General features: G+C 41.6%; 1 protein-coding gene across 1 annotated transcript in view; it reads left to right on the forward strand.

Moving 5' to 3' along the window:
• Nucleotides 1-19,084, forward strand: part of LOC135211839 (nudC domain-containing protein 1-like) — a 285,976-nt gene that overhangs the window by 184,624 nt on the left and 82,268 nt on the right. The window contains exon 8 of the mRNA XM_064245051.1: nt 8,749-8,906. Within this exon, the coding sequence (XP_064101121.1) occupies nt 8,749-8,906 (158 nt within the window). The remainder of the gene's footprint in view (nt 1-8,748; nt 8,907-19,084) is intronic.

The following is a 19,084-nucleotide window of genomic DNA, read 5'->3' on the forward strand; positions in this document are numbered from 1 at the left end:
AATTTGTCAGTGTCAGTACCCTTCAGTTCCCTCCACCAGGGATCACCATCCACACAGACGCGTCCTTAAGCGGTTGGGGAGGGTATTCCCAGGTCAAAAAAGGTTCAAGGAACTTGGTCACCTCTAGTCCGTGTCAGTTCCATATAAACGTACTGGAGGCAATGGCAGTGTTCTTGACTCTAAAAAGGTTGCGCCCACCAAAGTACTCCCACATAAAGCTAGTTCTGGACAGCGCAGTGGTAGTACATTGTATAAACGAGGAGGCTCCAAGTCACGTCATCTAAATCATGTCATGGTAGCCATCTTCTCCCTGGCAGACAAGTTCAGTTGGCATCTCTCCTCCACTCACATAGCTGGAGTGAGAAACGTCATAGCAGACGCGCTAATCCCGATCAGTGCCCCTAGAGTCGGAATGGTCACTGGACAACAGTTCGTTCCAATGGATCCTTCAAAGAGTTCCAGGGCTACAGGTGGATCTCTTCGCATCTCAAGCGAATCACAAACTGCCGTGTTATGTACCCCCAACCTCCGGACCCTCTGTGGCCTATGCCACGGACGCCCTGGCCGTTAGATTGGAACAACTGGAAGAAGATTTATGTCTTTCCTCCAGTGAATCGTTTCTCATGAAGTTTTATTTTAAACAAACTCAGGACATTCAAGGGTCAAGTGGGCGGCTCTAGTAGCCCCAGACTGGCCGAAGAGCAATTGTATCCTCTAATTCTGGAACTGGGCCTTCCGTCCTCTTCGGATCCCCAATCCCAGGCTCTCCCAGTCAGTACAAACGAAGACTGTGTTCGCTTCCTCAGGGATTCTCAAAACCCTAAACTTTATGGATTTCATGAAGTTTGCGGCAAAAAGAGGATGCGGAATAAATTGACCCTCAGAATATTCTCTCTTGGAAATCCGATTTAAAGGGATTCAACTTTGAGACAGTATGATGCTGCTGTCAAAAAAGTTAGCAATCTTCCTGAGAGAATCAGATATTAGAATCATGACAGTTAATTCGGCTATATCCTTTTTCAGATCCTTATTTGAAAAAGGTTTAGCAGCTAGCACGATTACGACAAACAAGTCAGCCTTGAAAAAGATATTTCAATTTGGGTTCAACATAGACTTGACGGATTCCTACTTCTCGTCTATTCCTAAGGCATGTGCTAGACTTAGACCTTCTGTAAGGCCTACGTCAGTTTCATGGTTCTTAAACGATGTTCTAAAACTGGCTTCAGAAACCGATAATGACACATGCTCGTTTATAATGCTCTTAAGAAAAACCCTGTTTTTATTAAGCTTAGCTTCAGGAGCAAGAATTTCAGAACTGTCGGCTTTATCCAGAGAATCCGGATCATATTCAATTCCTTCCCACAGGGGAAGTCTACTTTCTCCGGAACGTAGCTTTTTTAGCAAGAATGAAGATCCTTTGATGAGGTGGGAACCTTGGAAGGTACTACCCCTTCCACAAGATGTATCTCTTTGCCCAGTTTCAACCTTACGAGCCTTTCTGTCCAGGACCTCCTCATCCTCATCGGGTCCCCTCTTTAAGAGGGAAAAAGGTGGAACTTTATCCATTAAAGGCATCAGGCAACAAATCCTGTACTTTATTAAGCAAGCCAATCCTGACTCTTTCCCGAAAGCACATGATGTCAGGGCAGTAGCCACCTCAATTAATTATTTCCAACATATGAACTTTGATGAGTTGAAAAAGTATACCGGATGGAAATCGCCGACAGTGTTCAAACGTCATTACCTTAAGTCCTTGGAAGCTCTGAAATTTTCAGCAGTAGCAGCGGGTAACATAGTTCCCCTGACTCTAGCTAATTTGTAGTAGAAGATTCAGTCCTCCTTTCTACCTGCCTCACCCAACAGTTCGTCTATTTCCTTGCCGTGTTCATTTTTACATTCACCTTGTGTCTTAGCTGCTTTTATGATGGTGTAGTGGGTGCCCCTTATTTTTTTGCTAGGGACACTCGCAGATGATTATAGATATTGATCTCATGGATGTTACCCCCTCCCCTATTCTTTTTTATGCTAGGGGATACATCTTATTTATAATGGTTACGGGTTTTGTATATTAAGTCATATACATTCCTTATATATTATCATTGTTGATTAATTTGTTCATTTGATTAATTTAATTGCTATTATATTTTTGATACATGCCTTTACACAGATACCATTTTGTTACATGTAAGCCATTTTACCTCTGTACATATGTAAATTACCTTATGATAAGAAACATGATTAGAATTAAGTGTAATTTAAGCATATTTCTATTTTTGTATCACTGTGTATATGTATCTTTTTAGCAATTATATTCTTTTTATATTTATTTTCTCTTTTATTTGAGACCTATTCTGATTTATTTTATTACTTTTGTTTACAATCTTGTGCTATTTCTCTGGTACGATTTCGCGCAGCGACACGAGCTGAGCCCAGAAAAGGGATTTTGACGTAAGGAAAAATCTATTTCTGGGCGATTGGCTCGTGTCGCCAGCGAAATATCCTTTAATCTATTATTTCTAGGGTAAATGTACTAACACATACCAGAGAATAAATAAAATAAAGAAAAAGGTCAGTATAACTGACTCGCTCACCCTCCAAGAGGGTGTCGGTATGAACACTAGGCGAGTGAGACCACTACCACGAGCCAAATGCCAATAGAAATCTCCCACTACAAAAACCCTCCATGAGGAGAGCCGACCCACAGAGTGAGCAGCTCGTACTACTACTACTCCATCCCATGCTGCCGACTGCTGCGCCTCTGGTGGCCATCCTGAAGTTAGCAGACAATCTTGGGCGAAGGGATGGGTAGGGTGGGATTTCGCTGGCGACACGAGCCAATCGCCCAGAAATAGATTTTTCCTTACGTCAAAATCCCTTTATTAGCCCTAATGTTGATGACCCCAGCGTGGAATTAGACTTGATTACTGGATTCACTCAAGACAATAAGCCTACCATAACAACGATGGCACCATGTGAGCCATTAATAAGAAATGATAAAAGAAAAATGTACAAACCCGACCCAACATTAATTCATTTTGGCCATATTTTGGGGACAGATAATTGGTCCAGATTTCTTGTTCTCAAAACAGAGAGGTAAATTTCTTCCTATGTTTTAAAGAACAGATTATTAAGCTTACACCCAACTAGAGAAATGAGTTTCAGAGCACTGAAATTTAATGAATGGCTGATTGAATCTACAACAAAAGCCCAGTCAGAAACATTTCCGAACATAAAGAAATTCAAGGGGTAAATGTAACTGAAAATTCATGACATGCTTAACTATATCCAGGGTACAGTTGTACCACCTCAAATTGAAAATGAGGAGGAATTGCCAGAAAAGAATATTACATTAGATCACTCAAATTAAGATACGATAACATTCATGACCTGGAGTTATATCAAATTCCAAGCAAAAGAAACCAGGAAGTTTCCATCAAAATAGCAAAGATCAAATTTACAGGCCAAAATTTACCAGCAGAGATTAAAGTGCTTGGTCAAAATAGAGAAGTACGCCCTCACATACCGAAACCACTGCAATGTAAACAATGTTGTAAATTTGGTCACACATTCAAGAAATGCCAAAATAAAGAAATATGTGCTGTGTATGGTTCAGAAGAACATAGAGTGGAATTGCCCAAATATTAAATGTGCTAATTGTGAACTTGCTCATCATGCAAAGTCAAAAGAATGCCCATTCTATATGTACATTACAGAATTAAAACTACTGATGAGTAGAACTGGAATGGCATCAAAAGATGCTAAGCTTGAGTTAAAAGTTAGAGGGATACTTGACCCAAGCAGAAATGATCATATAAAAATATGTTAAAAAATAAGGTTCCCCAAATATCTGATGCTTGTTTAGAAAACAGAAATGTAATATGTACTTGAAATAACAATATAAAAACAAATATGCTGCTCAATCATCCTTAGGTGATCATGACGCCGATACTTCATGTATAGAGACAGTACAGTAGTGCCTTAGGATACGAAATTAATCCGTTCCGAAGCAGCCTTCATAACCTGAGTTTTTCTTATCTTGAACTATGTTTCACATGTAAATGGCCTAATTCGTTCCAAGCCCTACAAAAACACCACAGTAAATTTTATAATAAAGCTAAATTGACCAATAAACAATGAAATACAACAATTTGGACCATTCAATACCTAACATAACCTTTATTGTAGTACGTACCTGTAAATAAAGTGTATTACTGTACATGGTACAAGAAATACTTTACGCACATGTACGTACATATGTAGTAAAATGTGGAACCTTACCTTTCGAATGTGGCGATCTCTGAAAGTGGCGACAGAGGAGGAGGACAAATGGCAGAAAACATGAACACTTAACTTTACGAAACATTAAAAAATGGCAGAAATCATTAACACTAAACTTTACAAAACACATTAACAAATGGCAGAAAACATAAACATTTTGATTATCTCCATCTTCGTTCTCGATAGAAAGCATCCTCTTCTTTCCGTGAACTTCAGCAACATTCATAGGACCCATAGCTAATAACGTAAGTACAGTGGTACCTCGACATACGAAAGGCTCAACTTACGAAAAACTCGACATACTAAAGCAAATACAAAGATTTTTTTTGCTCTACATATGAAAATAGTTCAGGATCCGAAAGGTTGTTGCTGTAAAGTTCCGAGATTCGCACGGACCACCGATAACAATTTTAAAACTTGCGCGCCACCAACTGAGTAGACTCGCCACCATCCTCCCGCTCTCCCATTGGTTCCTGATGCTAGTCACCGCCATAAGATCCTGCTTCCTATTGGTCAGCATCTCTCCCATGATCCCATCATGCATCTACGTAGCTGCGTGCTTTTTCGGCCACTTGGCGGCATCATCGTTATCGTAAGCATGCGGAATTCGTTCGTTCTATATGATTTAGTTTATTAACGTAAATTCATTAGTGATTTCATTGTAGTACTACTTTATCGTGTTGTGTGAGAACTTTACTACATACGTATACGTACTTCATAACTTAATTACGTACAGTATATACGTAGTCATGGGTCCCAAGAAAGTTGAAGTAGGAAAGAAGAGGATGCTTTATTTGGAGACAAAGATAGAGATAATTAAAAAGTATGAAGCTGGCATGCGATTGAGTGTGATCGCCAAGGAATATAGCTGAAATCCACCATCCTTAAGTAGAAAGATGCCATCAAAGCAGCTACACCTTCCAAGGGCGTGACTATTTTGTCTAGCAAGAGGAGCCACGTGCACGACGAGATAGAAAGGCTGCTTCTTGTATGGATAAAAGACAAAGAAATCCCTGGCGATACGATAACCGAGACGGCAATCTGCAACAAGGCCAGCGCTATTTTCGTCGATTTGATTGGCCAGGCCAAAGATGATGGAGGAGAAGGGACATCGACGCCAACCCCAGAGTTCAAGGCTTCTCATGGGTGGTTAGAAAAATTCCATAAACGGATTGGCATCCACTCAGTGGTAAGGCATGGGGAGGCGGCCAGCTCGGACACGAAAATGGCCAAAGCCTTTATTAAGACATTCGACGAGATGACAATCAAGGAAGGCTACAGTTCTCAGCAGGCCTTCAATTGTGATGAGACTGGCTTTTTTTGGAAAAAAATGCCTCGTCGGACGTACATCACGGAGGAAGAGAAGAAGCTACCCAGGCATAAGCCTATGAAAGACAGGCTTACGCTCGCACTTTGTTCGAACGCCAGTGGGAATTGCAAGGTGAAGCCCCTACTTGTCTATCATTTGTAGACTCCTCGAGCCTTCAAGGCCCACAAAGTGCTAAAGGAGAAGCTTCCAGTGATGTGGAGGGCTAATGCGAAAGCCTGGGTAACGATACTTTTGTTCACCGAGTGGGTAAATCTGTGTTTCAGCCCGACAGTGAAGAAATTCTTGGAAGAGAAGTGCCTCCCTCTGAAATGTCTGCTGTTGTTGGACAATGCCCCTGCTCACCCTCCTGGCCTCGAGGAAGATATCCTAGCGTAGTATTCGTTTATCAAGGTTCATTATCTTCCGCCTAACACCACCCCTCTCCTCCAGCCCATGGACCAGCAAGTGATATCGAACTTCAAGAAGCTGTATACAAAACATCTTTTCAAGAGATGTTTCGACATCACCTGTACCACAAACCTCACCTTGCGTGAATTTTGGAAGGAGCATTTCGATGTTGTGATATACATCCGACTCATCGATCAAGCTTCACAGGAGGTTTCGAGGCGAACCTTGAATTCTTCGTGGAGGAAACTCTGACCTGATGCCGTATCCACCTGAGACTTCGAGGGATTCGACGTGAGCGAAGCTGGTGCTGCAGATTCAGAAACAGTTGATGATCCAGAAACTGTTTCGCAACCAGATCTTGATGAGATCGTTGCACTCGGCAAGTCCATGGGGCTAGTCGTCGACGAGGACGACATCAATGACCTTCTCGAGGAGCACCAAGAGGAGCTTACGACGGATGACCTGAAGGAGTTGGAAGCCATGCAACATAACGTCGTTCAAGAAGAGTTCTCTAGCAGTGGCGAGGAGGAGGAGGAGGAGGACTACCCTATGACAGCGGCAGAAATTAAGGATGCTCTAGCTGCTTTTCATAAGGTGCAATCATTTGTAGAAAAGAGACACCCCGAAAAGGCTTACACAGGTTGTATGCTTGCGCAGTTTGATGACGTTTGCCTGAGCCGTTTCAGGAACATTGTGTAAAGTAGGCAGAAGCAATCTTACTTGGATAGTTACTTTTTAAAGAGGCCTTTAGTAGGAGTAAGCAAAAAGGAAGATCCAGTTGATACTACGAAAAAACAGAAAGTTGAAAGTGGTGAAGAAATTGAAATTTTGTAAAAAAAAAAAAAAAAAAAAAAAAAAAAAAAATGTAAAGAAAAAAAAATAATAATAATTTTAAGTTTTTTGTAAAGTTAAGTGTTACAGTTTTGTTAAGGGGGCCGGCCAGCTAATGCCGTTTTTTAACGACAGGACTTTGACATTCATACCACTAAATAAGGTGACTTGGGACATCTCCAAACCGCATATGATTTTTGCCTCTGACCTTCGGTTTTTTGACGCCAGGGCAATTTATCCCGAAAATAACCATTTTTCAAATTCTATCTCTTCCTTTGATATTTAATATTAAGACCTGGGATTACTACCATATATAGACCTGATGTAGACCTCCAATCAAATAGAGAGTTTTTTTCTAAAAGTCATTTTTTTGCTAGATATGAATTTTTCAATATGGTAAAAAAATAAGCCCTATAAATCACGAGAAAAAAATGTATAAAAAAACAACGAAACAAAAATTGGAAATAAGGGCTCTATTTGATTGTTCTATAATGTCTTTCTGAGTTATATACCAAATTCCAATGTTATAGCTTTAAAACTAAGTGAGGAGATAGATTTTGAAGGTCAATAAGTATAGTTTTGAGATACGGGCGTTCAAAGTTTTCCTTTGTATTTCTATAAAGACATTGTTAATAAATAATGATTATTATGAATGTATATTTCCTTTTTGTGTATTAATAAACCAATACTATTTTTTTTATCATAATTTAATCATAAATGATGATCCCTTTGCTCATATATCGTAGCCTGGGGGACTGCTTGAGGCAAGATGGGGCACTCCTTCCTACGTAACCCCCTCCCTCCCCTTCACTAACTCGGCTTATTACAGCGAATTTTCTTCTCTATGTTAGCGAGATGTTTTCCTTGTGTTTTCCTCTTTGGCATTCTTGCCGAAACAAACATAAACAAACGTAAATGCAAGAGAATGGCAGAGGTGAGACTCGAAGGTGTACTCTCTTTTTACAAAGACAATTTAATAAATCATGATTATTATGAATTTCATATTCCATTTTGGGTATTAAAAAACCAAAACTATATTATTTATCATAAATGAAGATCTCTTTGCTCAAAGATCGTAGCCTTGGGCACAGTGTGACGTGTGCTGTCAGGCAAGAAGGGGGCGTTACTAAGCAACCCTCACCTCTCTCTTCACTAACTACGCGTATATTATGATATTCTGTAAAAATACTTGAGCGATTTTTCTTCGTCTGTATGTTAGCGAGATGTTTTCCTTGTCTTTTCCTCATTGGCATGATGAACTTCTTGCCGAAACATACATAAACATACGTAAAAGCAAGCGAATGTCACTAGGTGAAACTCGAACGTGTAATCCACTTGAAGTCTGTGGTCCAACTGATTCATGATTGAACCAGATACTCGCTTATGCGAGCCAGGGAATCTCTACAGATGCCATTTCTCACAATTTCTTCGCCAATAATTATCAAAATTTACGATAACAGAAGAAATATTGCATTTTCTTGTACGGATGAATGTTTTAGGCTTATTGAGTTATGTTTACTAATTACCCTGTAACTACGAAAGTAAGAGGAATTTTGACGAAATATTTCGTAAACGTATTCTCAATTGCCATATGAAGCTCCATGAATTTTTTCATGACTTTGCATTTTTCACCCTATACCACCATACATAGGGGTTCCGGCCGGCCCCCTTAATGTGTTTCGTAAAGTTTAGTTTATGTTTCCTGACATTTTTAATGTGTTTCGCCACTTTCGGAGATTGTCTCACTCGAAAGGTAAGGTTCCACATTTTACTATGATTTTTCAGTTCACCTTTTCTGAGTGTTTCTTTTGAATCCATGGTGTACATTTCCATTGTTAAGGTTTACAATTGTAGTTGTTTTTATTTATATTTTTGCTATTTCAAAGTCCCATTTTCATATCAAAACTTTCTGTAAATTTCAGGTGATGGAACCCTTGAAATAGTATTGTGCAAAGCTTCAGAAGGTGTAAATTGGAAAGCTCTCTTCCAGTCACAAGATCCTGCTGGTGAAGAACTGCTTGATCCTCAGCTAGTGGAAGAAGTTAACCAGAGACTCGCGCATTTGACATCAGATAAATTTGTAAGTTACCTTTGGTATATCGTAAGTGCTATTAAGTATCTGCTAAACTCTTAATCATTACAGTTGGAAATTCCATGTTTATTTGTATTATGACTTTTTGAAAAGCATTTAGGTAAATAAAAGTTCTCCATATGTCTGTTCATCCATCCACCACACTCTTCTTTACCAGATGATTTTGTGATAGTGGTTGTATTTTTATGATAATTAGCACTTTGCTTGTATTAGGCATTATGAAAAATCTCATCATTTTTTTGCAGTTAATTGCAAAGCTGAAATTTTAAGAACTGTCTGTTTACTCAGTTACTGTTTGATGAATTATGAGGTAGTTCAGGTTTGCTCAGTATATTTTGGTAAAATCTCAGGTTTATATTGTAATTCACATTTTGAGGGTTGTCCATTATTTAAATGTAGATAGCCAAAGAGGGTATACATGATTACCAGATATTTGTGGGAGAAATATCATTTTTGTTGTTGTATAATGAGTTTTATGAGAAATATGCAGTTTTTGTTGTTGTAAAACGAGCACCATTAGAATTACGCTGTGTGTATGCAATTACGTATGATTTAAGTAATATTTCAAATGTTGCATGCTCTTAACATAATGTTGGATTACTAATAAGATGCTCCAGATTTGACTATTGCCATATTGGATTTTTGGTACTTCTCAGATTTTTAGTGCTCATTGGATTTGTTAAAATTGGGAGCCAGTTAGGTGTAGATTGCTAGGGTATGCTTTACTTGCTGTACTGGTTTTTACCTGTTTGACTGTTTGAAAGCAATAACTGTATATATATATATATTATATATATATATATATATATATATATATATATATATATATATATATATATATATCATATATACTATATACATATATACATATACAATATAATATATACATATATATATATATATATATATATATATATATATATATATATATATATATATATATATATATATATATATATAGATATATATATATATATATTATATATATATATATATATATATATATATATATATATATATATATATATATATATATATATATATATATATATATATATATATATATATATATATATATATATATATATATATATATATATATATATATATATATATATATATATATATATATATATATATATATATATATATATATATATATATATATATATATATATATATATATATATATATATATATATATATATATATATATATATACATATACATATACATATACATATCATATATATATATATATTTTATATATATATATATATATATATATATATATATTATATATATATATATATATATATATATATATATATATATATATATATATATATATATATATATATATATAAATATAAATATATGCCACGAAGGAAAAATAAACGAAGGAGGATCTGCGAGACCTTTCGATGTTAAACGTCCTTTACTAAGCAGAAACTGACATACATGAGGGAAAAGACAATACATGAAGATTCGTACAACTGACAGATAGGGATTATAAAGAGATTAGTACCTAGAATCCGACACACCTGGAAGATGAGTAACCTTCCCAAACAAGCATAAACAATGGGTGCAATTAAAGGTTCGTTAGTTTTGATGTATGTTCTCTTTTTACTAAAGTCCCTATAGACTCTATTTTAGAATATCTTAGTAATGAACTAACTCAGCATGAATTACCTCTACCTATAAGTCACATTATTTCACTCACGAGTTTGTGCATTTGTGATTGTAAGTTTATATTCAATGGTGAATTTTATCAACAAATATTTGGCATGGCAATGGGAAATCCTTTATCACCACTACTCTCAATCCTGTACATGGAATTCTTTGAAAAACGCTACTTACCTAATATCATTTCTGGGCTCAGCTCGTGTCGGCCTATGAAAGGATCCTTAATATCATTCTTTCTAGGTAAAATTAATCTAAAATTACCAGAGAAAAACAAAATTAAGAAAATGTCAGTAAAACTGACTCGCTCACTCTTAAAAAGAAGTGTCGGTATGATAATAGGGGCGAGTGTGGAACACTACCACGAGACAATCACCAATTAGAACTTCCAATCAGAATCCCCCCAAGAGAGAGCCGATACCAACGGGCGATGCAGCCGCTACTACTACTACTAGAGGACGCCACGGACAGCAGCGCCCCTAGCGGACATCCTTAATTTTTAGCGCTAGCGTCAAGACGCCAATTTTCCTTGTGCTGTGCTATTTCTGGATTTACCACTGTATTCTACCATGGAACGCTCAGCTATTGCCACGGCTAAGTTAAGTAACTCATAAGTAATATTTTACCACATTTTTATCTTCCGGGTACCAGTATTTTCCTCTTAAATAGGTCATATACGGTTCCCTGGTTGTCTCGTGGCGGCGCCATGCTGCCTCGTAAGAATTCCCGGTCTTCCATACTGGGACTTCTTATACTTATGGGCTTACTATATTACGTTCATTGTTTTTACATCGAGTTTTAGCTAGTTCAGCCCTCCTACCATTTCTCTTAGTTTGGTATTTAGGGCTATTTTTATTATTCCGGCCCAGCATCCCGGCTCTTGCTCTTCATCGGCTATCGCTGACTCCGAGTAGGCCTCTGTTTCTTGGAACAGTCTGCCTCCTCCTGGGCTTCTATCTCTTTTACTAAAAGTGTCTTTTCCATCTTTTCGATGTATTATTTATTACATTTAGGGTGTTAGGCTAGCCTAGGTGCTTGTTCCTTGTATTGGTACAGCCTGGTTCACGTGGCCCTCTCACGGTTGTGTTGCTCGCGGCCTAGGCCTCTTGCGGTCACGTGTCCCATCGCACCTTACCCTGCCCCCGCCCTCCCCTTATGGTATAGGGAGGAGCTGGGGGACCCCTTGGTTGTCATGACAACCTCAGTTGCCTTCTCTCACTACTTCTCTGAGGCGGCCAGGGGTTCCTCCCAGCGGGGGGTATAGGGCGACCACTCATGAGGTACCGAGTCTCCATGCGGTAGTTGGTGAGGCGGGGAGGAGTAGGCCATCCCTCCCCCCCTCTCTCGCTCCCGCCGTGTTACACCGAGACCTTCCTCCCCCCTCCCCAGTTGCTCAGCCACCTGCCTCGCTATACGAAAGGAGCCTTCCGTCGCAGCCGGGGCACCTTTGGTTATGGGTTACTGGCTCCGCTAGCGAGCGGGGTGGGCACCTCTAGTGGTCGGTTGCTTGCCTACTATATCCTTACATCTCTCCCCCGCTACCGGAAGAGAGCTTGCTTCTTACCCGCGCACTCTTCTAGTAGACGGGCGGAGGGAGGTTGTTTTATTATTACTATTTTTAAGGATATACCCTAATTTTACAATGAATTGTGTTATATGATTAATTTTATCTTCCATCCCCGCCATTTTACGTCGTGGTTTCCTTTTACCACCACTCCTGGTTGGTTTCTCTTTTGTGTCTCCGCCATCAGCGGAGCTATAGCCTAGAGCACACAACCAACCTGGTTACCACACGTATTTTGGCGGGGCTCTGGTTTAATCTAACTTTATCGCTCCGGCACCAGCGGAGCATCTGTTAGACTGTAAGTGTTTACCTGGTACTCATGTATCTTTCCACTTACAGGCTACCAACTGTCAGGTCCCAGCGTGTAACGCGACGCTGTTCGACCCCTGTGGACACGATGAGTGTAGGTCTCACGCCCCCTGTGCCACATCTTACAACGAGATGATCGTCTGGCACCCTGAAGCCTGCGCCATCTGCTACGACCTGGTCGGTCAGCTGGGAGATGGGGTAAGTCCGTTATAGGCTTACTTATCATTTTACTAACAACTTTTAGTCATAAGTTTGTTAACCCCGTTCCACCATTGGAAGCTAATCTCGCCTTTCTTTCAGGCTACTGGTGTGAGGGAAGTCGCCCTCGCCACCCTGAAAGCGTGGGTGGGCGGCTTCGGGAAGAACGCCGCCAAAGGCCAGCCCTACATTCTGGATAAGAAGCTGGCCGTCCAGATCTTCCCCGCAGGCAAGTCGACCGGTTACGTTGACCCCTTGTCCGCTGACCCCGGCTGATAGCCTACCATCCAGCAAGACCTCCAGCAATCCTTTGGGGTCGTAGCCTCCCAGGAGTCGGTCCCGGACGTCGCTGCCCTGGACCTTAACATCGAACCTATGGCGGTAGGGGTGGAGGATTTGTTGGTTGAGGTAGGTGTGTCGGGCGCCCAAGGTCTTTCCTTGGGTGCTTCTGGATCTTCTCCTGTCCCCTCTTCTAGTGCTTCATTCCAAGGCTTGTGGGATCTGAATCCCTACCCGCTCTCCCGCTCTCTCGTACCCGCAAAAGGTGAAGGGACAGAGAGAACCGAAGACTCTGGCCAAGACAACTTCGAAGAAGTCGTCTTCGTCTTCTTCGGCTAGGAAGTCGTCGACTTCCTACGCCGATGCGGTGAAAGCGAAGCCGAGCTCTTCTCACCCAAAGAGCTCCAGAAGCAAGGCTTCGAAGGAGAAGGCTCGCGCTCCCGCCGAGCCACTGCCTTCTCCCGCCCCCACCGCTTCCACTCCGGCTACGCCGGTAGGGGTAGCAGGTCCTAGCACCTTTGATCCCTCTGCTTTCTCAGCAGTCGTGATGCAACAGGTGGGCGAGCTGGTTGGCTCGCAAGTCTCCGCCCTGGGGACACGGTTCGAGCAGATGTTTGCACAGTTGTCAAACCACTCTGTCTCAGTCAGGCCAGTCATTCAAGATCTCTCTAACAGGATGAGAGAAAATGAGGACCGAGTAGCTGGGCTATCTCAGGTCCCTCCTCCAGTCTCCCCAGCGTCAAGCACTGGGATTCTTCAACTCCCGCCATATGACTCTTTGCCAGCTTTCTCTATGGAGAACCCATGGAGAGTAGCTGCCTACGCTCCGTTCAAGGATGGGATGATCTCTATCCCGGAGTGTGGAACTCGAAGGATTGAGGACTTCGAGTTTTACCCTCCGGGTCTGACGCAGCCTTTCATCGCTTATGCTAGGCTGACGCCAACGGCTCTGACGAGGGGAAGACAAGATCTCTAAGAGTCGGTCCTATATAGTAGAGATCATGCTCAGCGGGAATGGGTTCACTGCCTTGAGGACTGGGAGTGTACGACACCAAACTCCAGGCCTACAAGAGTCCCTTCACTATTTTCGCGACGGAAGAGGAGGTTTCTCTTCCGTTCGCCACGAAATTAGTGGAGAAGTCCCTTCAGGCAGTCCTCAAGGATGAGCCCATCCCACAGTTGAGGGAGGCGGAGTCTACTTCTCCACTCTTCCCGGCTTTCGGAGAATTGTGGGAGAACTTGCCAGCTACATTCACGCTTGGTAAGCTCAAACCGGACTGCGCCATGGACCAGTTCGGCGAGAAACTACCAAGGCTGCCGGATTCCCTAATCCAGGCAGAGTTTGACGCGCCGAACCAGGTTTGGCAGGTCCCTCAATTCCCTTATAATTTACGCGAAATGGCTGCCCTTCTTCTTATGCTACGGAACCGCTGTTCAAGATTCTGGCGAAATCTCAGTTCCAGACGGTTCTAACGGACGCTTTTGACTTCTTCCAGGCTAGGAGGAACTGCCGAAAGCATGTTCTACAAGAGTGTACCATTAGGCATGAGCCGAATAGACTCTTGGCCTCTAGCATGTGGGGAGCGGATCTCTTCCCAGAGTCCGCGGTTAACGAAGTACACCACGAAGCTGCTAGGCTCAACCAGAGCCTTAGAGCTAGGTGGGGTATTTCCTCGAAGAGGAAACAGGAGTCCGTTCCCACTGCTGGTAAGAAAACCGAAAGAAGGCTGGTAAGAAAGGTTCCAGCCATATTAAAAAACTCCAGCAACAGCAGCAATTTGTGCAGGCGGTCCCTGTTACCCAACAAGGACAACCTGCTAGTTCAAAGCAGAATCAGCCTATCCTCCTGTTGCCCCCTCAATCTCAGCCATCCACCTCCTACGCTATCTCGCCGGCCTTCAACCCCGCATATGAGGCTCAAGGCTACAATCAGCCGAGAGGTAGGGCGAGAGGTACTTTCGTCAGCGTGGCGCAGGAAGGGGTACAAGGAGCAGGCAGTTCAGAGGAGGGCGTGGTGGTAAAACCAACCCGCCCATCAACAATGAGGCTCCCCAGGTAGGAGGGGGAGACTGTTCCTCTTCCGCCACAGGTGGGGGTTCAGCAATTGGGCACAGAGCATAGTGTCCAAAGGATTGGGCTGGAGTTGGATCAAAGATCCTCCTCCAATCAAATCATTCCACCAGATACCGTCAAAGGAATTGACAGATTACGCGGAAGAACTCCTTCAGAAAGGAGCTATTGCGAGAGTCAAGCATCTAAAATTTCAAGGTCGCTTATTCAGCGTGCCAAAGAAAGGCTCAACAAAAAGAAGGGTAATCTTAGACTTGTCAAAGCTAAACTCTTTCATTCGTTGCGACAAGTTCAAGATGCTTACCCTCTCGCAAGTAAGGACCTTACTTCCGCGTGGAGCCGTCACATGCTCCATCGATCTTACAGACGCATACTATCATATCCCTATAGCCAGGCACTTCCGCCCATTCCTAGGATTCAGGCTAGGAAATCAAACATTCTCATTCAAAGTGATGCCCTTCGGTCTGAATGTAGCCCCCATGGGTATTCACAAAAATAGCAGAAGTGCGGTTGTTCAACAATTGAGAGCTCAGGGAATCATGGTAGCAGCATACCTCGACGATTGGTTGATCTGGGCACCAACAGTCGAGGAATGTCTCAAAGCCACCAAAAAGGTAGTTCACTTTCTGGAACATCTGGGGTTCCAGATAAACAAAACGAAATCCAGACTTACTCCGGAATCTCGTTTTCAGTGGCTAGGAATCCAATGGGATTTGTCTTCCCACAATCTGTCAATTCCAGTGGCCAAACGGAAGGAAATAGCAAAATCTGTCAGACAATTTCTCAAATGCAAGCAAACGTCAAGAGAAACCAGGAGAGAATCCTAGGGTCTCTTCAGTTTGCTTCGGTAACAGATATCCTTCTGAAAGCAAGGCTGAAAGATATAAATCGAATTTGGCGGTCAAGAGCAAACTCCAATATCGAGACAAGTTGTCAGTAATCCCACAGATCCTCCGCAACCAACTACGGCCTTGGTCAAAAGTAAAGAACTTAGCCAAGAAAGTACCCCTTCAATATCCCCTCCCAGTGTTAACCATTCACACGGATGCATCCCTGTCCGGGTGGGGTGGGGGGGATACTCTCAGTTCAAACAGGTTCAGGGGACTTGGTCAGTTCAATTTCGCCAGCTCCCACCATAAACAGTGTTGGAAGCAATGGCAGTATTTCTTACTCTGAAGAGACTGCTTCCCCCGAAGAAGTCTCATCTAAGGCTAGTTTTGGACAGTGCAGTGATAGTTCATTGCATCAACAGAGGAGGGTCCAAATCCAAGCATGTGAATCATGTCATGATAGCCATCTTTGCATTAGCAAACAAACACAAATGGCATCTGTCTGCCACTCACCTGGCAGGAGTAAGGAATGTGATAGCAGACGCCCTGTCCCGGTCAGTTCCTCTGGAATCAGAGTGGTCTCTGGACGACGGGTCATTCCAGTGGGTAAGCCGGAGAGTCCCCAGGTCTCCAAGTGGATCTCTTCGCCTCACAAGCGAACCACAAGCTCCCTTGCTATGTGGCCCCCAACCTGGACCCTCTGGCTTATGCCACGGACGCCCTGTCGTTGCATTGGAATCAGTGGAGGAGAATTTATATTTTTCCTCCAGTGAATCTTCTCTTGAAAGTCCTAAGCAAACTAAGGTCTTTCAAAGGGATAGTAGCTCTGATTGCACCGGACTGGCCCAAGAGCAACTGGTATCCTCTTCTTCTGGAATTGGGTCTCCGACCTCAACGGATCCCCAATCCCAAGCTATCACAATCAGTACAAATGAGGACTGTGTTCGCTTCCTCAGGAATTCTCCAGACCCTAACTTTATGGACTTCATGAAGTTTGCGGCTAATAAAGATGCTGATATTGATCCACAGAATATTCTCTTCCTAGAATCAGATAAGAGAGAGTCAACCATTAGACAATATTGACTCAGCTGTTAAAAAATTAGCATCTTTCTTGAGAGAATCGAACACTACAACCATGACAGTTAATTTGGCTATATCCTTTTTCAGATCCTTGTTTTGAAAAGGTTTAGCAGCTAGCACGATTACCACTCATAAATCGGCTTTGAAGAAAATCTTTCAAGTAGGGTTTCAGATAGATCTGACTGAATCTTATTTCACATCTATCCCTAAAGCCTGTGCTAGACTTAGACCTTCTCAGAGGCCTACTACAGTTTCATGGTTCTTGAATGATGTCCTCAAACTAGCTTCAGATACTGACAACTCATCTTGTACATTCATAATGCTCCTGAGGAAGACATTATTCCTATTAAGCCTAGCCTCAGGAGCCAGAATTTCAGAACTGTCGGCTCTATCCAGGGATGCGGGTCATGTGGAATTCCTCCCATCAGGAGAAGTTCTACTTGCTCCGGATCGTAGCTTTTTAGCCAAAAATGAGGATCCTCTTGCAAGGTGGGCTCCTTGGAAGGTTATCCCACTTCCACAGGATCCTTCTCTCTGCCCAGTGTCAACTCTTAGAGCCTTTCTATCTCGTACTTCTTCAAGATCCTCAGGTGCTCTCTTCATGAGAGAAAAAGGTGGTACTTTGTCAGTGAAAGGTATTAGACAGCAAATCCTTTACTTCATTAAACAAGCCAACCCTGAGTCATTCCCAAAAGCACATGATATCAGGGGAGTAGCCACCTCAATTAATTATTTTCAACATATGGACTTTGAGGATCTTAGAAAGTATACTGGATGGAAATCCCCGACAGTCTTTAAACGGCATTATCTAAAGTCGTTGGATTCTTTAAAGTTTTCAGCAGTAGCAGCGGGAAACATTGTTTCCCCTGATACTGTATAGTAGTTGTAGTATAGATCCAGGTCTCCTTTCTACCTACATCATCCAACATGCCTCACCCTATCGCCAGGCTACTCGAATATCATAGCCTTAGCCGTTGAATCATATAGTGGATTGTCCCTTATTTTTTTGCTAGGGACATCCACACTTGTACTGATAATGTACTCCAGTGTACCTACCCTTATTTTTATGCTAGGGTAGGACACAATGTGTTTGTATATATTTTGCCATACTTGTATTAATGATGGACTTCAGTGTGCCTGCCCTTATTTTTATGCTAGGGTAGGACACAATGAGTTTGTATATTTTGTAAATATGTTAAGTAAATCCCTTTGTTTGTTTATATTACATGCATCTCTGTAATTTACTTTAATTACCATTTAAGTACTTTAAGATTACTAACGTTCTATTGTTTTACTGTTTAACATAAGTTAGTGTAAGTGCTTAGTTTGTATGCTGTAATTGATTTACTTATATTATATCCATCATTTTACACTGCTTTTCATTGTTCCTTTTTTCCCATCTTGTCTGTTTCTCTGGTACTCTTTCATAGGCCGACACGAGCTGAGCCCAGAAAAGGGATTTTGACGAAGGAAAAATCTATTTCTGGGTGATTGGCTCGTGTCGCCCTATGAAAGGATCCTTAATATCATTCTTTCTAGGTAAAATTAATCTAAAATTACCAGAGAAAAACAAAATTAAGAAAATGTCAGTAAAACTGACTCGCTCACTCTTAAAAAGAAGTGTCGGTATGATAATAGGGGCGAGTGTGGAACACTACCACGAGACAATCACCAATTAGAACTTCCAATCAGAATCCCCCCAAGAGAGAGCCGATACCAACGGGCGATGCAGCCGCTACTACTACTACTAGAGGACGCCACGGACAGCAGCGCCCCTAGCGGACATCCTTAATCTAAAAACATCTTGTCCTGCAAGGGGGGGAACAAACCAAAAAAGGGGGGGTTTCATAGGGCGACACGAGCCAATCACCCAGAAATAGATTTTTCCTTCGTCAAAATCCCTTTTATATTCCTGTAAAGTGGTATCGTTATGTTGATGATATTTAAGCTGTTCTGCCTGTCAGTATTGGTGTAAATGATTTACTCTCTAAATTAAATAACCAGGTACCATCAATTAAGTTTACTCTAGAATTAGAAAAAGACAATTGCCTCCCTTTCTTAGGTGTTTTGATACATAGAGAACCATTTCAATGTAAATTCAGTATTTATAGGAAACCGACCAACAACTTAACTTTTGTTCATTTCTTCTCAGG

The sequence above is a fragment of the Macrobrachium nipponense genome, chromosome 19, assembly GCF_015104395.2.
Source record: "Macrobrachium nipponense isolate FS-2020 chromosome 19, ASM1510439v2, whole genome shotgun sequence".
Taxonomy (NCBI): domain Eukaryota; kingdom Metazoa; phylum Arthropoda; class Malacostraca; order Decapoda; family Palaemonidae; genus Macrobrachium; species Macrobrachium nipponense.